This window comes from Arachis duranensis, chromosome 1, assembly GCF_000817695.3.
Source record: "Arachis duranensis cultivar V14167 chromosome 1, aradu.V14167.gnm2.J7QH, whole genome shotgun sequence".
Lineage (NCBI taxonomy): Eukaryota > Viridiplantae > Streptophyta > Magnoliopsida > Fabales > Fabaceae > Arachis > Arachis duranensis.
This window is the reverse complement of record NC_029772.3, coordinates 3634696-3657839: the sequence shown is the minus strand read 5'-3', so window position 1 is coordinate 3657839 and position 23144 is coordinate 3634696. Positions and strand designations below refer to the sequence as shown.

Here is a 23144-nt window from a genome sequence, read left to right as displayed (position 1 = left end):
AAATACTTTTTTGATACAGTTCTCATAAATTTTGTATCGAAAATGTTTAGTAACCAAAGAAAATCAATCAAAAACAGTCATAATTTGTCTTATTTAGTATTTATTAATTGTTGCGACAATTAATGAATGCTAAATAAGGTAAGTTTTGGCTATTTTTTTTCTTCCTAATATTACTAAATTCATATATAGTATAATTTATCTTATTTATTCAGATTTTGATTCGGAAACAATTCAAGAATATTGGTCTTGATCCGCTACAATTAATTTGTTTTTATTAAATGTTATTAGATTACTAGAATAAAAAAAATGAGTTAATAATTAAGTGATAATAAAAAATAATAACTTCTGATGGTCTCCTAATATTTCTCTTTAAAAATTAAGGATAAAGACAAATTAAATATTTAAAATATAATCTTGATAAATAAGTATTTTAGGATATTTGATAAGATATTTAATATAAAAAATATTAAAAAATAAAGCATTAAACTGTTTAATACATTTATTAAAATAAAATTACCTTTTAGTACTTGTAAATTTAACAACTATGCTTAAAATATTTTTTAATTAAACTCTTAAAGTACTTTTAAACCAAAAACAGAGAAATTTTATAGAAATTAACAATAAAAAAAAGTGTGCATTATACAATAACCAAAAACTTATTTAACAAAAAAAAAGAACAATCGTTCCTAAATGCACAATTAATTAGTAACAACCGTATTTTTATACGGGTATCAAGAATATTTAGTATATAAATAGTTTTCTAAATATTTTAATGTTGTAAAAAAAAAACCTAACAAATATATATACCAAAAGATATTAGGATTATACTTCGTCGATAAATAAGTTGACAAGAAGGCAGTGAAATTAGGTGCTTTTGATCCGAAGTCACTCAAGACTTATTGATTAACGCCTGTGTATCTAAAGATTCAAATTACATGAAAAATGTAGTTTTATTCCAGGAAGAGGCACATCAGAGAGTATAATTCAATTCTAGCATTATCTTGCCTGACTTATCAAGAACAGTGTTGTATTCGATCATCATTATTGGAATATATTTGGGATAACAATCATCATTCTTCATAATGTGGAATGAAAATAGGCATTAAATTTCTGCGTGAGCAAGGCCTAACAATGTCTCCATACACCAGATTCTTTATGTTACTCTTAGCCCCTCGTGCAGATTAGAAAATTTCATGGACTGAAAATGTGAGTTTGACATGGATATGGAAATCCCCTGCTCTTTAGAAAATCAAACTCAGTACACAATAGGGGTGTGCATGGGTCGGGTGAAATCGGGTTTGATGTGATCCAAACTCGACCCAAAATATATACCGGGTCTATTTATGAAACTCGAATCCGACCATAGACCCGATAAAACATATACACTTTCGGGCCACAATTATATCGGGTAAAAACTAGGTGAAAACCAGGTCATCAACATTACATTACGTTGATACCTTCTTATAAGCTAGCATGTGAAAATATCCAAATTTCCAAAACTCCAACTATTATTTGACATGGTAAAATTCACTTAGAAAAATATAACAAGAACTAACTCTTCTCTAAAATTAAAGCATAAACATAATCAATACTAATATTGTCTAATAACACCAAATATTTAAATCAATACAAATAACACAATATTATGAATTCGGGCATTTCGTGTATTTATATTGTAACTAAAACTAAATTCTTAATTTTTGATAGAATTTGAATGGGATTGAAATGATTTGGTGTCTTAAAAATATATAAAAAAAAATTATCATTTAGGTGTTAATATAAAAATTTAATTTTGATGTATTGTTAATATAAAACAATTTTATACCGCATCTAATTAGGCAACCACATATTAGTAAATATAACTATTTTTTATATTATCCGCATGAATAGACATTTAAAAAAATATATTCTCAATTTCCACCATCACCAACCTCTCACCCTATCCCAATTCTGCCATCACTCTAAATTTTTTAGACCCAGAAGAAAGCAAATGAAGGGAAGAGACCATTGGTGTTGGCGTTGGACTAGCCTCTGACATGCCAAATTTAGACAAAAGAACAATAAAGTACTTAGTTTATGATAGATGTAAACTGCCAGTATCTGTTTTGTGTACTTTGATTTGAATTTTTTATTTTTAATATTAGAGTGGTAGTAGTGTTTTTTTTAAATGTGGATTGTTGGGGTGTTATACTCAAATTGGACCATCCGATTTATTAGAGGTACAAAAATCAGACCATCCGATTTCTAGAGGTACACAAATCGGATCGTTCGATTTGTAGAGGTACAGAAATCGGACCGTCCGATTTGTAGTAAAAAAAAATTAAAAAATTTGAGGTACAGAAATCAGACCGTCCGATTTGTGACAGGTACACAAATCGGACCGTCCGATTTGTGGTAAAAAAAAATTTTAAAAATTTGAGGTACAGAAATCGGACCCTCCGATTTGTGTACTTCCATAATTTTGAAAAACACAAAAAATTACACTGTTAAGGTATATCACCACTTCTACTTCCATAATAAAAAAATTTAGCCAAAATAATTCAATTCTCCTAAATCTTTCAGAGAGAATACATTATCCAATTGTTGTATCATGGACTCTATATCATTTGGTGAGCTACCAGTTATAATTATATCATCTACCATAACAAAGTATGTACATAATAGAAGTAGAGCTTTGTTTAACAAATAAGGAAGTGTCAAATTTTATCGCTTTAAACCCAAAACTATTTAAAGTAGTTCTTAATTTCATAAACCACTCTCTTGGTGTCTGCTTTAGGCTATATAAAGACTTATTCAATCTGCAAACATAATTTGAGGACTGTTGTTCAAACCCCACTAGTTATTTCATATGTATGATTTGATGCAATTCCCACTGAGGAATGCAGTATTAAAATAAAACTTTCTCATTGTCCAATTCTTTGAAACAGCTATGCTTATGACCAATCTAATTGTAGTTGGCCTGATTACAGAACCAACGACTTGTTCAAAGTCAAATCCTTCCTCTTGATGGATGCATTGAGCTACAAGTCTGGCCTTATACTTTTGTATATTGCCATTAGGTTGTCTTTTAATAGTAAATATCTACTTGCAACCTATAACTTTAGCCTCTTGAGGCATAGCAACCACTGTCCATGTGTTATTTCTCATCAAGGCTTTATACTCTTCAACCATTTCTTGCTTCCAATGAGAGAATTGTAAAGCAGTAATGACTGACTTTGGAATCTATTCTTTACTGTTAGTGATAGCAACAGAAGCAGAGAAAGCTTTTGGTTTGTCACCTTGTGTTTTAAACTTGGTTAATGGTTCACATAGGACGAGTATTAGTAGAAGGAAGTATACTAATATTAGGTGACATATTAAAATGAGGAATACCAGTATCAATAGGTTACAGAGATTGATTATTATATGGTTTCACTGCATTGAGATAAGTTTCTCTTTGAGTGTCAGGAGCGGTAGAGGTATGTGAAACTTGTGAAGAGTGATTTGTTTTATTTTGTGTCTGGGAAGAAACTATCTGAACTGAACTAAGTGGTAATGTGGTTGAAGAAAAAGATGTATTAGAGAAGAGAGGAGCATAATCATAATTCATAGATCAGATTTGTCAATAATTTGATGAGATGACGCAGCAAATGATTGATGACAGGAAAAATCAGACTCATCAAATTGTACATGTCTCAACATATAAACCTTACTATTAGGTGATAAATATTTATAACCTTTGTAATATGCAGAATATCCAATAAAAATAGACTTATGTGATACACTTTTTAGTTTGTGTTTATTGTAAGGTCTAAGCCAAGGGTAACAATAAGCACTGCCAAAAACTCTTAACATAGTATAATCTTATTGTTGTGAGAAAACTAGTTCAAAAGGAAATTTATTTGACATTTTTTATGGTAATTGATTGATTTGAAAGGTAGCAATTATCATAACCTCATCCTACGGCTGTAGAAAGCATAGCTAGACTAATCTCTATTAAGTGTCTATACTTTCTTTCAACCAATCCATATTGTTCTGGTGTATAAGGGGATGAGAATCTGTAATGAATGTCTTCCTTTATCAAGTATTCAAAGAATTGGTGAGAGGTGTATTCAGTTCCATTATCAGTTTGGAGTTCTTTTATGTTACAATTTGTTAAGTTCTCTATATATGCTTTGTATTGTCTAAAAGCCTTATAGACTTGTGATTTAGCAGTAAGTAAAAAAGTACAGGTATATCTAGTAAAGGCATCTATGAATATCACATAATATCTATATCCTAAATGAGAGATGATGGAAGCTGATCCCCAAATATCAGAGTACACAAGTTGTAAGGGAGTAGTAAATTCAGTAATAGAACTAGAAAAGGGAATTTTATGCATTTTTGCATTAGCACATTTTTCACACAATTTAAAAGAAAATTCTGAATTTGTATTAGATTCTTGACGTTTGAATTCTGAAAAAAATAAATCAGAAAACTTAAGAGAGAACGAGAAAAAAGGAAGAGAGTATATTGAATTCACACTTGTAGAATTGAACTCTAGAATATTAGGGCTCACTGTACAATTAATCCCAGGCTATCTATTTATAATACAACTCCTAACTAACTCAACAAACTCTCGTAATCAACTCATAATACAGCTCCTAACTAACTCAACAAACCTTGATAATCAACTCTAGGTAATTTGAACCACAACTCTGTTGTTCTGTTGCATAACTACTCTCTTTTGTTTTTGAACTAGACTTCATAGTCTCTATATTTTTAAGGGAAAAAGACATATAGGTCTCTGACTTTTTAAATTTTTGACAAATACATCCCTGACAAAATTTAAATACAAAAAAGTCTCTGACTTTAACAAACGAAGGACAATTTAGTCCTTCTATCTATTTTCCTCTCATATGCCAAACGGAACTGGCTGACGTGGCTGAAATGGTGTCCAGGTGTCCGTTACAGTGCCACACTGGAAGGGAAATAAAGTTCGAAGGACAAATAAGTCCTTGACGTTATTTTACAAATAAAGTTCGACGGACAAATAGGTCCTTAACAATTTTTTTTTCAAAATTAATAAACTATTTTCCTAAATTCTCTCATATATCTTTCTCCATTTTTATATTTCTCTTTACTATTTTTACTTTATATATAATTATATTTTATATTAGTAATTTGATAAATCAAAATATGTTATTTGATATTTTTTACAATTAAAATATTTTAAATGTAAAAGTATACACATTAAATTATTTTAAATTTTAGATAACGAATATTAAAATTAATTATTAATAAAAAATTAGACTTTTTCATATAAAAATAATAATTAAAAATTTTATTATTTAATTTTTTATCTGCGGATATCTTAGTCTTCTTAGTCAGAAACTTTTGTCAACTTACAATTTTTTTGTAAAAGTAGTTTGATTTTATAAATCTTTTGTGTCATGCATAATTTATACTATTAGAATAAAGTGAACTATAATATTTTTAAAAAAATTATTCTCGTAATGTTATTATGGATAAAATACTAGTTCTAATATAATACACAAATGCACTAATGCTAACTTAATACATGAATGATGCACAAATGAACTAATGCTAATTTGATGCATAAATGAACTGATGCTAACTAATGCCACTGGTATGATGAAAACTGAACTAATGCAATTTAACAAATTCTAATATAATACACAAATGCACTAAAACTGAACTAATGCAATTTAAGAAAAAAATAGAAACAGAACAAGCCCAATTTCTACAATTTTAATACAAATAATTTAAATTGCAGAGTACAACAAGTTAACTAGATTTCAAAATACAACCATAATTTTATAAACTAAATTCTCATAATAGAAACATAATAGAAGCATAATGAAATAAAAAAAATTCTCAAGGACCTATTTGTCCTTCGAACTTTATTTGCAAAATGACGTCAAGAACTTATTTGTCCTTCGAACTTTATTTCCCTTCTAGCGTGGCACCGTAACGGACACCTGGACACCGTTTCAGCCACGTCAGCTAGTTCTATTTGGTGTATGAGAGGCAAATAGACGGAAGGACTAAATTGTCCTCCGTTTGTTAAAGTCAGGGACTTTTTTGTATTTAAATTTTGTCAGAAATATATTTGTCAAAAATTTAAAAAATTAGAGACCTATCTGTCTTTTTTCCTATTTTTAATTTTCAAAAGTATTTTTGGTTATTAATAGAAAATGATTTCCCTAGAAAACCAACTAGGGAATAGCCAACTTAGAGCCAACTAGTTAAAAAATAGGTTCATTCTAAAAAAATTTCACTATCTTAATTTTCAAATTTTAAAATTAAAAATAATAACTAACTTTTAACTAGTTGGCTCCAAATTAGCTATATCCTAGTTGATCTTACATCACAAAAAAATATCTCCTTAGCACAAAATTGCAAATTTTAAAGATAAATTTATCTTATTTTTCTAATCTTATTTAAAAAAAAACTAAAATCTAATTTCTAAAATATTTTTGAAAAATATATATTTAATATGATTAATATTTTTGTTTGATTTTAAAATATTTTGAGGACATTTAGTATAATATTTTTGGACTCTAGAAGCATGATTGAGGGGCTTTTAACAAAAAAGTAAATATCCTTTTTGGCTTCTGACTTTTTATCCGAGGAACAACGTGCATCTTAATCATACTTAAACATCAATAAGGCCCATCCTTAAAGAAAATGGACAGATCGATCCCTACTACCGGATGACAAAAGATTACTGCTAATGTGTTAGGTAACAGTGCCATGTGTCACCCCTAAATAGTTATAGGGACTAAAAATCCCTCCTTATCCCTTCTTCTTTTTCTTTGGTTCCTTCTCCTCCGGTCTCTCCTCCTCCTCTTTCCAAATTCCAACCTATAATATAGCCAAACTTACCATACCCTTGTGGTTAACATAAATCTCAATCATATTCATTTACGATTGTGATAATCATACAATCAATAATCAACAGAACAAACACAATTAAATTCACCAATTTCATCATAATCGCATAACCTAGAATTTGAGAGAATAATACTTAATTTCACTAAAGATATCAAAGTAATTAGCTGGCAGAGATTGTGAGGTTGGGTAATAATAGCTGGCAGTTTCTCTGGTGCAGCTTCAGCGACCAACAGGAGCAGCGACAAGATGGCAGCAGTGGCGGTTTGACAACTCAGAGACTGCGACATAGAGAAGGGAAGCAAGATGCAGGGACGGCGGCAGCAATGGCACCGGAAACTCCGGCGGCATCAGTTCCATGGAGTTAGAATGACAACTACAGTAGAACAAGACAGAACAAATGCAAGCTAGCTACGGCGCAGAGGAATAGGGAGCAGAAGAACTATGGCAAAAGCCACGTGGCAGAGATTGTTACAGTGCAAAGAGGCAGAAGCAGCAGCGAAGTCTCATCCTCAAATCGGCGAAGGCAATAGCAATGGGGGAATGGGGAAGAAGCAGGGCACATCGTAGGAATAAGAAAGGAAGAAGAAGAAAAGAGAGACTGGTTCGATGATGGTGGTGCCGCGGTGACGGTGATGGAGATGATGGTGACTGCCTAAAGAGAAAGGAGAAGAAGAGGGAGTAAAAAGGGAAAAAAAGAAGAAGATGAGTTTTTATTCTTCAAGAAAGAAGTTTAGTCTCTATAATCATTTGGAGTTCCTTGCAACGGTTTGTGTTGCAGGGGTTGATTTGTCCATTTTTTTTAATAGATAAGGACAAAAAAAAGTTAAAAGCCGGTTAAAAGAAATAATCAGTGTTCTAACTCTTTTAATTTTTTTACTTTTTCAATGTTTTCAAAATATATATATATATATATGATGTTTTTTACTAATTTATGTATTAAAAAAATAATTTTTTTAGTATTAACTCAATAAGTTAAACATTATCGAGAATTTCTTTTTTTATATGGTTTTTTGTATGTGTTAAAAATTTGATTTTAATTTACTAATTTATTCTGAATTTTACAATGAAGAAGCATTTTTGTGAATGGAATAAAAGTTGTGTATAATCAGTCTATTTAAAATGTTAAGAAAAATAAATATTTTCTTGAAAAGATAAATTTTTGCATGCTTTTGGGATAATTTGCACTTTTTATGTTGTTTTTCAAATTTCATTCGTTTAAAAAAAAACGCTTTAATGTGCATAATGCATTCTCCGTTGAATAACCAAGTTCAAGGAATTGAACAACAAAATTGAAGGAATTATTTATCCAACAGTGACAACTGACAAATAATAATAAAAAAATAATTGCTAAAAAACCCACAAATATTACAAAAATAGCAACACATCCTCCTCTTTCTGCCTTAGATAACCAAACCGATCCAAACGGCAATGCCACCCAACACAATCGGAGCCCCGAAACTTGAAATTGAACCCGAATCATCGCTGGCTGGACCCTGCGAAGTTTCGGGAGAAGAACTCGCCGGCGCCGTCACTGGCCCGGCACTGCTAGACGGTATTGTCACTGGTGAATCTGCCGGAGCGGCCGAACTCGAAGGAATTCCCGCGGAAGACTCTGGTGTCGCTGCTGGAGAACTTGCCGGAACCTCTGTCACCGGTGGAGCACTCGCAGGAGTCACCGCCGGAGTCTGAGCAGTCGGTGGAGGAGTAGCCGGAGACGGTACTGGTGGCGGAGACCCGTTCTTGGAAGGGCTTGGTGCCGGAGAAACCGATGACGGCGCCGGAGACTTCGAAGTAGGTGCCGCTGCCGGCGACGAAGAAGGAGAAGATGATGATCCGGATGGTGAAACTGCCGGAGATTGCGAAGTTGGTGACGATGCAGATGGTGGCTTCGCCGGTGAATGTGCCGGAACAGGAGACGCCGGAGAATTTGCGGAAGACGAGTTCGGCGAAGGAGAAGGAGCATTATTGTCTGCGAGAACCGAAACGGAACCGGCAAACAACAAAACAGAAAGAAGGAACAGTGGAAGCAACAACAATCTCTTACTCAACATCTTTGGATTCTTTTTGAGATTCACCCTTTCGAGAAGTACGAGGATGAATGAATATGAATATGAATCTGTGAAGTTGGAAAGTGTTCTTGTTTGTTTTTTATTTTTGTGTTGAGTTGAGACTTGAAAGTACATTTGATGAAGTGAGAAATGTATATATAGTGTTAGCAAACTAAGTAAAATGTTACCGTTGCGATGGTTCACCGGCTATAGCCGGTAACATAGCCGTTGAGTAGTGGAGGGATATGACCTGCTGGGTTACAGCCTTACAGGGTTAATCGCCACTCGCCAATCGATGACTGGATGTGTCTGTTTATTAGCATAGAAGAGATTTTTGTCTTCTTCGAATTACATTTCCAGGAATGAAATGAATTGGATTATATCTATTCTTAATGTTATTAATAACAACAGTGTCAATTATCCAGTAATGGAGCTTGAAAGAAACTTTTGCAGGGGAAAAAATTTAACATGGAAATTATGTAATGATATTTAAATTAAAACTAATGCAAATGTCAACAAATTGGGGATTTATGACTTACGAAATATTTCTAGAAATTAAAAAAACAAATAAAGCAATAACTTGTTAGTATTGGATTAAGTAGATACTAAATAGTATAACAAATTTTTGTTAACACTAGTTGCAACTTGAGATGTGATGTCACTTGTTTGTATCGTTTTAAGTCCATTTTCTTCCCTAAACAATTGAACACTTATTTTGGTGTGGATATGGGTGTTACCCAAAAAAGGTTTTTTAGACTATGGATGTTTTGAAGAAAAGACGAGAATAAGAAATATTAATATATCACATATAAAATAATCTTTTACCCTCATGTATTAGTAACTTAATTTTGTCTTAAAATTGATAGCCAATAGAGTATCGAATGATAAAACTTGCTATATACATATATTAGATCTTTTTATAGTCAATATTATTTTGTTAAGAAAACAAGTGTGAGAAAATATGAAGAATTAGTCTCACATCAAAGAAAAATAAGTGATCAGATTATAAAATATAGAGTAAAGTATTGTTTTTGTCCTCAATGTTTGGGATAAATTTTATTTGTGTCCTTAACGTTTAAATCGTCCTATTTGTATCCTTAACATTTGTAAAAGTGATTCAATATTTTGTATCCTTAACATTTGTAAAAGTGATTCAATATTATCCTGCCGTCAATTACTCATCATGAACACTTTAGTTTGAGTTTTAAAAATCTTTTCTTGAAATTAGAATACAAATGTCTGGAATAAAATTAATGATCCACTCCGAAAAATAGCTCATCAAAAGTTGAAACTAATTCCTACTACATTTACATAATTCACTTTTCTAGGGACATAACTGAATCTAAACACAAATAGTAGGTATAATATTAAAGTTGAACACATTCAAGTGAGACCTAATTGAGAATGAATACATCTAAGTGAAAATAATTGAAAAATATAATCTAATTTGTTAGTATAATTGATAGTAGGATAACATTTGAATCATTTTTATAAACATTAAGGATACAAATAGGACGATTTAAATGTTAGGGACATAAATAAGACTTACCCTAAAAATTGAGAACAAAAACGATACTTTACTCTAAAATATAAAACCCATTAACTTAACACTTTAAACTTTAAGATTTTGAATTGAATATAACATTTTTTTATCTTGTATTCTCTCTTCTAGTTTCTCTCCAAAGTTTTCCCTATGGATAATTGAGAGACTCCCACGGTGCCACAACATATTTTTATGATAAAAGAATCATATGTATGGAATAAGAACAAATATCGTAGAGAGCATGTTACTTGATTGCAAGGTTAAGAATTATCAAATTAAAAACTGTCGAGCAACTCAGTGCCACAGGCCTACAGCCAAAAAATAAGGTTAAATAAAATATCTAGGCATCTAGCATTGAAATAACATAAACCCACTGGCATAAAAACACATCATTTCAATAGAAAGCATAACAGAGCACATAGCATAACAGAGCACATAGGATAACAAGCAGAGGTGTAAATTCACTTCTTTAATGGTTTATACTTTCTACTTTTAAGAGGAAAATTCAACCCACATTTCTGATGGAAAAAAGCAAAGCAAAGCAAAGCAAAATAATAAATGCAACTGTTTGAAATAGGATTTCTTATAAAAGGGGGAGAAAAACAATGAATTAGGAAAGAACATGAGCCAGGGGCAATTATCTGAATAAATTTAAATGGACTCTACAAAAAATATATTTCATGAAAAGGGGCATATGAAAACAAGATTTACAACTCTAAATCTCTTATGCTTTAAGATGGGGATACAAATAGATGGGAAAAAAAAAATCAAAAGTTAATGGACTTTCTTACTAAACTATATTTCCTGACTCGTCAGGAAGTGAGTGTGACAAGTGACAACAGAGATAAACACAATGAAGCCCTCAAAATCTAAACATATGGATTCCATTTCACTAACTAAATAACAAGATAAGAAAACAAATCAGAACTTGAGCTGGATTGGACCTTTATTTAAAAAAAAGAAGTAAATATCAATATTTACATGAATCAAAACCCCCAAAAAAATATATTTACATGACATCATGAAATACAAAACATGACTAAACCCCACCCAAAAAATAAAAAATCTACAAGACAAGATTATATACAACTTCTACAGCTTCGAGTGATTAATAGAATGGTTAGCTCTCTACATCATACACAATATTTGCATGCTCAACTAGTATACTAACAATATGTTAGGGAAACAAAACACCCAAAACAAAAAAGTGGGAAAAAAAAATGATACAACAGCGAGCCAATCAGAAACGGGGCACAATAGCAACATCCTGTGCTAAATCCTAATACATCAATCAAACATAAGTTCTAAGCAGTCTTCTACATTACAGACTTCAGCAAGTTAAACCCATTACATCAACAACTTCGGTTTTTCTTTTCATGTGCTAATAACTAAAACATAAACTCAAATCAAAAGCTAAAAAGTTCATAGTAAATGTTCCACTTCTCTTTGTAATAAAAAGGAGCAATATTGAAGGCTTGATTGTTGATCCCCCACAGCAACCCAGAGTTTGAATGACCAGTTTCCTTTCTCAACACATTTGTTCCTACATAACATAGGATAATAAAAAATAATTGAAATTCAGAAGGCATTAACATGAAGCAGCAAAATACAAGTTTAATTCTTATCAAGTGACTAAAAACCACAACAAAACAAAAAAAAAAGTAGGCAGTGCAATTCCACCAAAGCAAATAACCTTTATGTTATGTCAAGTTTTGCCCTCTAAATCCACAAACAAACTACACCTTTCAGTTTCAGTTAGCTGCAACCCAAGAAATTTTTTGCCACAGAAATGCAAATAACTTCAAATTTTCTGGAAATGCTAAATGAATATGATTCTTGAAACAAATAAATAAATAAAACAATTCAAAAATCTAAGCCAAGAATTTAATGCTCCATTTTTTGACACATGAATGTGTGACCAAATGGAGACATTTTTCAACCATTTTCTCATATCCATGTCCCAAAGATCCTTTTGCCTTGTGTATTTCTTAAGAGAGCATCTCACGAAAAGAAAAACAGGGTTTACCAACTCTAAGAACCATACTACTGCAGATTATTTTAAAACATTAGTGTTTGTATATATATAATCTACTTACCACAATATCAGATGTCTTCCACTGAAATCAAATATACATACACATGTTCCACTAACCATATATCTAGCATTATTTTTTACCCAGCCAACCAATCAAAAATAGGAGAAAGAATAACTATAGTGAATTGCTTGGCTAGCTTGATACCATGTGATCACATAATCAAAAAATGAAAAATCGACCACATATTCAAGCATACTGTATGTATGTTCCTATAGCAAGCTAGTTACCAACATGCATGTATATATGCTCCTAAACAGAATGATTATATGCTTGCAAGATATCATAAATTCCTGTAGTTTGCAGAAATTAACTAATAAATGAAAACATGAGAACCAGAGTGTTTTTAGCAGATGAAATACAAATTTACAATTAATCCAGAAATTAAGCATCCTGGTCTTGAAGAGGAGACATGCTTGACCATTAACTTATCACGACAAACAATCAAGTTTACACGGCATCACAAGAGCACATAGATTCAGGAAGAGAATCAAACACTACAGGCTTATATACGGGACTGGAGAACATATCCAGAATAGTACTAGAAAGATTTATTGAGAATATAGCTTACAGAAAGGCATAAGGGGGATTATGTGAATAAAGAAGAGCACAGATGAACAAAAGAAATAACGCAATGCAATTTTAACTAGACAATGCAATACGTGAAACTATGAAAATTAATACTTGATTCCAATAGAACCTACAAATAAGAATTTGTTAGGCTTCTCGTTTGGTTGTTACCACTTCATTTCTAGGTTTCCTGGGCTTTTATTGATAATTGACCTACATTTCAATGAGTTAATCTTACAGATGCTTATTCAACAGAATACTCAACACCTCTCTAGTCTATAGTCATCTACAGTTAAAACCAAGTCTTGGCAGACAATTAGTTGAGTTGAAGAAAAAGTAGACCGAATCAAGTCTGTAAAGGACATTAGCACTAAACTACTAGTAGTTAAAAAACGCAAAACAACCACATATGTCACAAGCTAAAATACCTCAGGCATATAAAGAATTATAGTACCAAAACTAACCTTCCTCGAAGATAACCAAAGCCATGCTCCTAACAAGAAGCAATCAGAACAAGTGATTGAAATGGAACAGATGCTCAACAACTTCTGGACCAGAGGAGCACAACCGAAGAATCCCGAAAAGGCACGACAAACCATTACTTCTCAGTTACTATTCTTTCCTTCTGCAATGGAAAAATAATAAGGCAGCATATAGAACTACTCGGAGGTCATCCGCCTCCGCTTCCCATAATCAGCATCTCTGGGCCTAGAATGATGTTCCTCCTCTTGAGATAACCGTGATTTGCTGTGTGTCCTCGACGACCGCCCCCTTTCCCATTCATCATCATGCTCTGCTTCACGATCACGGTACCTATGATGATCTGCATATTTGTCCCTGTCTTCCCTGTACCGGTCACGATCACGATCTCGTTCACGATCCCTTTCGCGGTCACGATCACGGTCACGATCGCGGTCTCTAGACTTTTCCCTATCACGGTCTCGAGATCTTTCTCGACCAATGTCCCTGTCATCACGATGCCTTCTTTCGGACCATTCATGATCATGGCCCACATCTTTTTCTCTGGGTGCATCTCTCTCATATCCTTGATCTCTATCATCCCTGTACCTCCTTTCAGATGTGCCAGACCAGTCCCTTTCCGAACCTCTATCTTTTTCCCTCATAGAATTAGGCCAGTTACTTCTATCATGACTTGCCTCACCATACTGATGATCCGATGCAGCTTCCTCCCCATAACTTGACTCTCCGGCCCTGCCGCCACCAGGCTCTTCACCACCCCATCCACCCATATTGGGATCAGACCACATTCCCATATTAGGTCCATCCATACCAGCTCCAGGCATCATCCCCATGCCATTCACAGGCATCCCTCTTCCAAAAAAGGCAGGATTAACATGGGGTGCAGGCAAACCAACACCTCCAACACCAGGGAATGAAGGCAAAATGCCAGAGAATGGAGGTGTTGGAGCACCAGGAAAGCCTCCATAGGTACCCATTCTACCCATGGGACCACCAAATGCAGGATCAAAACCCTGATTCATCATTGACTGAGGATGCATCATAGGAGGTGTAGCACCCATGCCCTGTCCAAATCCATTCCCACCATTTCCCATTATACCTCTACCACCCATACCACCTCCTCGATTCCTCATAGGATTAACAGGCCCCCTATTACCCATCCCAGGATTATTCCCTCTCCAGTTACCCCTTCCATAACCTCTATTTGCATCTCCACCTTGGTAGTTACCGCCAGTTGTAATATTACTCCCAGCAGGCTTAGCCCCTGCCTCAGCAGGCCCCCTCCTTCCCTGAGGAGCTGCTGTTTGGTTCATCTGCTGGTTCCTATTCACCTGAGCCTCACCCATTTTCTTAACTGTAAAAGGCGAAGCATAGGCAACAACACAAGGCCTTCCATTAAACATATGCCCATTCATGCCTTCCTTACAGGCAGTGGCAGCTGCAGGATCAAAAAATTCAACCTGGCAATACCCTTTAGATTTCCCACTAGCTTTCTCATCGAAAAACTTCACCTCCTTGAGAGGGCCGTACTTACAGAGCTCAGCCTCCAGTTCAGCATCGGTAGTCCACCAATGCAAATCACCCACAAACAATATGGTACCTCCACCGCCGCCGCCACCACCAGGAGCAACAGCACTGCCAGCACCCACCGGACCACCAGGTCCAGGTCCAGGTCCAGGTCCACCAGTGTTAATAGTATTAACTACACCCACACTGTTCCCGATCCCATTCCCACCAATCCTATTAACATCTCCTCCAGCTGCAACTCCAACACCGCCACCACCACTTTGCCTGGCCAAACCCTCATTCCCAACGGAGCCCACAACACCACCACCACCACCATGAGGCTGCTGTCCAATCCCTTGCACCGCAGCAGCACCACCACCACCAACACCAGCACCATTTCCACTCCGATCCTCAATTTCACTCACTTTCCCAGATGGCTGACCCAACTCAACCCTAATTCCAGATCCACCAGTACCTTGTTTTGCACCCAAATCATTCCCTCTAAACCCCTGATTCTGAAACCCAGAAACCCTAGAAGCACCATCCACAGCCCCACCACCACCACCACCACCGGGTCCCTCACCACCACCACCTACACCAGGAATCGAAACCCCAGCGACAGCTTCTTGTTGGGGCTTCTTGCTGTTGTCCTGAACGGCATCGTCGTTTCGAAACGCTAGATCGTCGTTTTTACGCAGCGATTGGAGGAAGCCCTCACCGACATTGACGTCGTTGTAAAGGTCCTCGTAGTCGTCGTCTTCCTCGCCCAAGAAACCCTCGTCGGCGACGGCGGATATAGCCTCGTTACGGTGGAACTGATCCATGGGATCCCCGCCTTCGCCTTCCTCCATTCTTGAGTTATCTTGAAATCTGGAGAGAGAGAGAGAGAGAGAGAGAGAGAGAGAGAGATTATTGTTAGGGTTGAGAGTAGAAAAAAAAAAGAATGAGATCAAAACGCAGCGTATTGATAGAGAGAGAAAGAGATCTTACCAGAGAGTGCAAAGAAGAGAGAGCATGCGCAGTGTGTTGAAGAAGAAGAGAAGAGTCGGGGAGACTCAAACCCTAATCTGGAAAGTTGTCAACTAATCTAATCCCTTTTTTAATGTTTTTTTTTTTCGGTACAAAGAGTGAACAATTGAACATCACAGTTTTTCGAACCGTAATTGAGCTGATACATTAAAGATAAAGTAACTTAATGAAAAATCAATAAAATTTTGTTACTCATATAATTATATAATTAAAATAATATAAAATTTTAATTAAACTAAAATTAAGTATTAAAAAAATAAATTTTATTTTTAATTTCAAATTATCATTTATGAGATATAGTTCACAAATATTTATGTCTTATTTTATAAAACTTAAAATAAAATTAAAATTAAATCTAATATTAAAAATATTTTTATATTTACATGTATATTAATAAAAATTAAATATCAAAATTAAAAAATAAATTAATAATTTGAAAGCTGACAATTTCATAAAAGAATACTAAAATTTTTAATTACAGATATAACAAAGAAATAAGTAGCTAATAATTTATTTTAGTGGCTGAATATTCTTTTTAAAACTGTACTACTTACCATTTAGCCAATATATCTACTGGCATCTCATATTCAAATCTAAATCGAAACTCGGCAGTTTCATTTCTTGCTTGCTAAACTAATATCCTAGCATCAGCTGATAAAGCTATTCCAATAAGATAAAGTAAAAGTGAACTTCAGAATATATCATTTAAGAAGTTATTTATTTCCTCGTACACCAATTGAGGTGATCCCAGCAGCCTCGAAAGCATACTCTGTTACAATCATCCAAAAAATTCACAACTTAAAATATATTACACTACAAATAAGTTGATTTTCACTCCAAATAACCAAAAGAAAACCTTTCATAAGACAATGAATATGATAAATAAGGGACTCATCAAAATGATACATAAAATAAAATTAAAAAAGTTTGTTTATAATAATAATAGAGAAATTAAAAAAAAATTTCTTTGCGTATTTTCTCTTTCTAGACATTCTGTTGTTATATATTACTGTGTTTTTACAAAAATAATAAAAATAGGAAAAAATATAATAATACCAAAAAGAAGAAGAAGAAAAAAATATATCCTATGTATGATTTTCATTTCGCATCGGAAACTATTTTAGGAGAAGTACGCGTTGCGGATTGGTTGCGTCTATGCTTCTAATCGCAAAATTCGGTTAGTATTGCAAGATGAAGTTAGTGTGCCGGCCCTCTCAAGAGTTGAGAGCATCGGACTTGACTTGGAAGAAAATATTGTATCTTCTTTCTGTTTTAGGGGGGGCCACTATTCCTTTACAATAAGAAATAAAAAATAAACAAGAAGGAGAAGAATAAGAAGAAAAAGAATTTTAAATTGTGCAAAATTTATCAAAAAAATAGTCCTAAAATTGTTGACATAGAAAATTTTTTAGTGGTGACATAAAAAATTTCTTAATCAATTAGAAGTTATGAGAAACAAAAATAACACTGAAATTTCTTAAACTTTGGCATAAGAAATTTTTTTGATTGTGACACATGAAATTTTTTAACCAATTAAAAGTTATGAAAAATTTTTTAATCCATAAATTTTTAGGCTGCGTTTGTTTATAAGAACAGGACACTGAGACATGGACTTAAAGATATAAAATTGTGTTTGACAGGTGAGACATGAAAAGCAATATTGTATTATGAGACACTAAATTATTATATTTTGTATTATTTTTAATAAGAATGACACAAAAATACTAAATCAGCGGCGCAGTACATATAAGAAAAGGGGGCAATGGCCCCCAAAATTTTAGTTTTCATTTATAAAAAAAAAAGTCTAGTCCCCCTTTTCTTTATTTTCCAGCCCTCTCTCTTTTTGTTTCATAACTTTCCCGGCCCCCATTGGCCGTTTTAATTTCTACAAATAGTCCAATAGCCCATTTCTCATCCCCTTTTTTTATTTCCTAGTGTACAATCAGTTTTCTCCCATCCTTTTTTTTATTTCCCAATTCCCAGCGTACAACCAGTCTCTCCCTTTTTCTTTTTTCGCCTTTACTTTCCAAAATTTCAGGTAGCAATTCTTTTTAATCTCTTTAATCTTCTTATCTTTTACCTCTTTGATTCTTATTATTTTTTTTTTACAAATTAAAAAAAAAGATAATAGTTCAACAAGTGATTCTTCACTCCTCTTTTTTAAAAAAGGTTCTATTTTTTGTTTTTTTATATATTTAGTTATTTACTTAATTTATTATTATTTGTTAATTAAGTTTATGTTATTATATGTTAGTTTGTATATTTAGTTTTTTTTATTAGTTAACTATTTGATTACAATTTTATATTATTTATACTAGAATGTTAGTATTATTGTTCTGAATTTTAATATTTTATTTTAAATTGAAATATAATTTTTATATTTTATAAAGATTTAGACTCTAAATATGTAATTTATACTTTTTGCTAAATATATTTTTAATTATAGGAACTTATTTGGCCATTTGAATTATGAATAAGTTCAAAACTATTGATACATTTTTTTTAAAAGAAAAGATCAAGAGAATGAAGATGCTTCTACTATTACTACTCCAATACTTGAGGAGTCATCAAATTTCATTACTTCAAGTTCTCTATTGAATAGCTCAAATCGTCCACGACTTCTTCTAAATCAACTGGATGTTTTTCGTTTGGAAAGAGATCTTAGAATGCGACCAATGATTTGAAAGTTTCCTCCAAATAAAAGAGATGAAATCCGTCGGACTTATATTAAAGTTGGGCCAAATCAACCAATTCTTGATAATTATCCATTTTCTGGTAATAAAAGTCATCGTCGCTTTCAAGCTTCATGGTTTAAATTGTTCCCATCTTGGTTAGAATATTCTATAGAAGATGATGCTATATATTGTTTTTTGTGCTTTTTTTTTTTTTGCTAAGGAACCTTCAATCAATACGGGTTCAAATGCTTTTATTGAGAATGGTTTCAGGAATTGGAAGAAAGTGAATAGTGGAAAAGAATGTGCTCTTTTGAATCACATTGGCAAAGGTCCTAACTCATTCCATCATAAGGCGCTGAAATCATGTGATGATTTGATGAAACAATCACAACATATTGACAGACTTCTTCATAAGCAAACATCAGAAGAGATTGAAAAGAATCGAATTCGACTAGGAGCATCTATAGATTGCATTAGATGGTTGACATTTCAAGGTTGTGCATACAGAGGACATGATGAAAGCCAAAGTTCAAGCAACAGAGGAAACTTTTTGGAAATGTTAAAATTTTTGGGATCTTACAATGAAAGAGTGAAAAAGAATGTTTTGAAAAATGCTCCAAAAAATGCTAAGTATACTTCAAATGATGTCCAAAAAGAAATTCTACATATTCTTGCTACTAAGGTGAGAAATTCAATTGGAGAAGAGATTGGAGATGCCAAATTTTGTATTATTGTTGATGAAGCTAGAGATGAATCTAAAAAGGAGCAAATGGCCATTATTTTGAGATTTGTTGCTCTAGATGGTTTTGTTAAAGAGAGATTATTTGATCTTGTGCATGTCACTGATACTTGTGCAACAACTTTAAAGAAAGAATTGATTTCTGTCATTTCTTATTATAATTTCCAAGTTGAAAATATTAGGGGTCAAGGGTATGATGGTGCTAGCAACATGCGGGGTGAGTGGAATGGTTTGCAAGCTTTGTTTCTTAAAGATTCTCCACAAGCATACTATGTACATTATTTTGCTCATATGTTACAATTAGCATTGGTGGCAGCTTCAAGAGATGTACTTCAAATTCATGAATTTTTTACTCAATTAAACTCTATTGTCACTATTGTTAGTGCTTCTTCAAAAAGACATGATCAATTACAAGAATCTCAAGCAATTGAAAATACAAACTTGGTTGCTCAAAATGAATTAAAAACAGGCAAATGTGCGAATCAAATAAGCACTTTACAAAGAGTTGGGGATACTCGATGGAGCTCTCACTTTAATTCTATTTGCAGTTTGGTAAAAATGTTTACTGCTACCAACATTGTTCTCAATAATATCATTGAAGACGGGACAACTTATGCACAAAGAGGTGAGGCTTATGGTGTTAGTAAAATAGTATTGTCATTTGAATTTGTTTTCACTTTGCACTTGATGAAAGAGATTATAGGAATCACTAATGTTCTTTGCCAAACACTACAACAACAATCTCAAGATATTCTTAATGCAATACATATTGTTTCTACATCAAAGTTACTTCTTCAACAATTAAGAGACGGTGGATGGTGCAATTTTCTTGCAAATATTAAAGATTTTTGTGAAAAGCATGAAATTGAAGTCCCTAATATGAGTGCACAATATATTTTTGGAAGAGGTCGATCTCGTCAACCAAGTGTGACAGTTGAGCATCATTATCGAATAGATGTATTCTTGACAACAATTGACTCTCAAATACAAGAGTTGAATAGTAGATTTAATGAGCAAACAATAGAGCTTTTGACTTTGAGTTGTGCTTTAGATCCTAAGGACAATTTCAAATCATTTAATATTGAAGAAATTAGCAAATTAGCAGAGAAGTTTTATCCCCTTGACTTTTCTTCTAATGAGCTAAATATTTTGAAACCTCAGTTGCAACATTATCAGCATGATATACCAAATCATTTGAAAGGCATTGGTACACTTTCTGAAAAAAACTTGCAAGAAACAGGAAAATCAAGAACTTATCACATGGTTGATAGATTAATACGTCTTTTTTTTACTCTACCAGTGTCTACAGCAACAATAGAAAGAGCTTTTTCAGCAATGAAAATTGTTAAGACAAGACTCCGAAGTAAGATGGCTGATGAATTTCTTGCAGACAATTTGGTCATCTATATAGAAAAAGAATTAGCAGCTATTTTCGACACAAATTCAATTATAGATGATTTTGAAAATAGAAAAAAAATGCCGAATAGCCTTTTCATGATACAAAACTGTAAGTGGTAATTTTTATATATTATTGTCTTACTTTGATATATTATTGACTCAAACGATGTTCTGGAGTCAATTTTGTATCAGAGCAAGGTCGGTCTTCACGGCCTTCACATTGCTTTAGTAGAATTTTATTTGATTTGTGGGTGTAGGTTTTTGGCATGGATTTGCTAATGGGATCTTTTGGTGTGGATTCGTCAATGAGATAGTCTACTACCACGAGTCTTGTAAAATTTTATCTGATTTGTGAATGCAAGTTTTTAGTGTGGAGTCACCAATAGGATCTTTTGGTGTGGATTCACCAATTAGATCATCTACTGTCACAAGTCTTTTCTCGCAAAAGTTCTTTCCAACTCAGGAACAATGACGCGGGAGCAAGTAGAATTAGTAGGTTAGTTACTTTGTGTTATCTATTAGTCCCACATTGCTTAAGTCATGAAAGTTTTTCCTTTTCTCAATAGTATAAATAACTCATGTACTATTTGTTTGTAAAATGAAGTTGAAGTTGATTTGAATATGAAATAAGTTGTGTACTTATTTTTCTTGAGGCTCTTTGAGAGAGGTGCATTCTTGGCTTGACCAACCAAGATAGGTTCATGGCTATTTTCAGTTTTTCACCACAATGGGGTTGACCATGGTGGGGTTGTTAACCTCGCCAAGGTTAATGAGACAAACGACGTCTCAGCGTCAATTGAACTTATATACAAGAGGTATAGCAAATAATACTAAAATTTTTTAACCATGACACAATAAATATCATAATCGTGACACATGAAAATTTTTAACCGTTTAGAAGTTATTAAAATATTTTTTAACTTATGGTCCTTTGAAGACTTCTTATATCATTGACCAAAAATTCATTTGTCATTTTTAGGACAAATCACTTAAACAAATGAATTGGAGGAGAAAATTACATGGATCCCCTAAAGTAAAAAACATTACGTGCATGCCTTATTTCTATGTAAATCGAAGCAAGTTATTTCGATTTACACTCATTTCATATAAATGAAAACAATATAATTTGATTTACTAGGGTATTATGCAATTCGAAACAACATGATTCGATCTACATTGTGGAAGGCCAATACATGTAATTCGAATCTATATGATTCGATTTACACAAGGAGTTCCTCATGGAAAATCAAAGCTTTTAGCTTCAATTTACTAAGAAAGCAATGCATATGATTAAATCGAACTGATTTAATTCGATTTACTTAAGGAGCGTGTGATATAAATAGAATCAGAGTATTGAATTGAGGTAAATTCACAATGGTTAGTGAAGAGGTTTTCTAGTTTTTGTGTACTACAAAGGCACCATTTAAAAAAAAAAACATAATCGAGTATAAAATTTACTTATAAAGATACGTTGAGTATCGTTATTAGAGCTTCTATGAGTTTTGTTGATTTTTAGAATACCGTTCTACAGAAATTAGGTCTGCAGGAAATGAAACGGATAGAGAAGTTATATTACAAAATTTTGATTTCTGTAGTTCGCGAAAGGATGAAGTACAACTTGTTTGTGATAGACAGTGACGAGAATCTACAAGTTTTATTTCATTATCATTGCCAGTTTTCTTATGTGAGAATCCCTGAACTATTGGCCAAGGTTGTGGATGTAGTCTCTACTCAGGAGGATCGAACCGGAATCATCAATCAATACCAATTCCAGCGGCCTCCAGTTCAACCTCTGTTGTTGCGTCTTCATCTCTGCCCGTAATTGCATTTGTGGAATTTTTGGTGGCATCTCCATCTTTTGCAGGTGATCTACACCGCGATGAGACTGCAGAAATGGGTGCTAACATAAATGCCCATGTTATGATTTCGATTTTTGGGGCGGTTGGAGAACCAAATGTGGTGGAAGTTGTCCTTGGGGATGAAGATGATGTCGAGTCTGCCACAATTGATGATGACCGCGATGATAATATAGGGATGAGAATTCCTGTTAGGACTGGTGGAGCATCGAGCTCGGGAACTCAGCAGTACTCACTGCACTTTTCTGCTCTAGACTTGGATGCGATGAGACTGGAAGGGTTACCGGATCTGGATTTGGCGCTAGAGATTCACATGACACCGCAAGTGTAG

General features: G+C 33.4%; 3 protein-coding genes across 4 annotated transcripts; 1 reads left to right on the top strand and 2 right to left on the bottom strand.

Annotated features, from left to right (window-relative positions):
- Positions 1–8206: 8206 nt before the first annotated feature.
- On the bottom strand, positions 8207–9060 carry LOC107461719 (vegetative cell wall protein gp1). Its single transcript, XM_016080297.3, has one exon. The coding sequence runs from the start codon at positions 9057–9059 to the stop codon at positions 8277–8279; it is 783 nt and encodes a 260-aa protein (XP_015935783.2). The 5' UTR covers position 9060; the 3' UTR covers positions 8207–8276.
- Positions 9061–11677: 2617 nt separating this feature from the next.
- On the bottom strand, positions 11678–16242 carry LOC107461804 (uncharacterized). Of its 2 annotated transcripts, XR_001586678.3 has the most exons (3): positions 16107–16242; positions 13595–15986; positions 11678–12010 (listed from the first exon to the last, which is right to left on the bottom strand). XR_001586678.3 is itself a non-coding variant. In XM_016080423.3 (2 exons), the coding sequence occupies exon 2, from the start codon at positions 15965–15967 to the stop codon at positions 13790–13792; it is 2178 nt and encodes a 725-aa protein (XP_015935909.1). In that variant the 5' UTR covers positions 15968–15986; positions 16107–16242; the 3' UTR covers positions 13594–13789. The 2 variants fall into 2 exon arrangements, 1 of the variants encoding a protein (XP_015935909.1); XM_016080423.3 differs by lacking the exon at positions 11678–12010 and having other exon boundaries at positions 13594–15986.
- Positions 16243–18851: 2609 nt separating this feature from the next.
- Positions 18852–23144, top strand: LOC107472903 (uncharacterized). The gene is made up of 5 exons (XM_016092430.1): positions 18852–18920; positions 19041–20766; positions 20860–21066; positions 21215–21289; positions 22822–23144. Exons 1-5 carry the CDS (start codon positions 18852–18854, stop codon positions 23142–23144), a joined length of 2400 nt encoding a protein of 799 aa, XP_015947916.1.

Coding starts and splice junctions, on each gene's coding strand:
- LOC107461719 (XM_016080297.3), bottom strand. CDS start 9,059: ATGTACTTTCAAGTCTCAACTCAACACAAAAATAAAAAACAAACAAGA.
- LOC107461804 (XM_016080423.3), bottom strand. CDS start 15,967: ATGGAGGAAGGCGAAGGCGGGGATCCCATGGATCAGTTCCACCGTAAC.
- LOC107472903 (XM_016092430.1), top strand. CDS start 18,852: ATGAAATCCGTCGGACTTATATTAAAGTTGGGCCAAATCAACCAATTC. Junction 18,921..19,040: donor TGATAATTATCCATTTTCTG/GTAATAAAAGTC, acceptor TTTTTTGCTAAG/GAACCTTCAATCAATACGGG. Junction 21,067..21,214: donor CCTTTTCATGATACAAAACT/GTAAGTGGTAAT, acceptor TTGTGGGTGTAG/GTTTTTGGCATGGATTTGCT.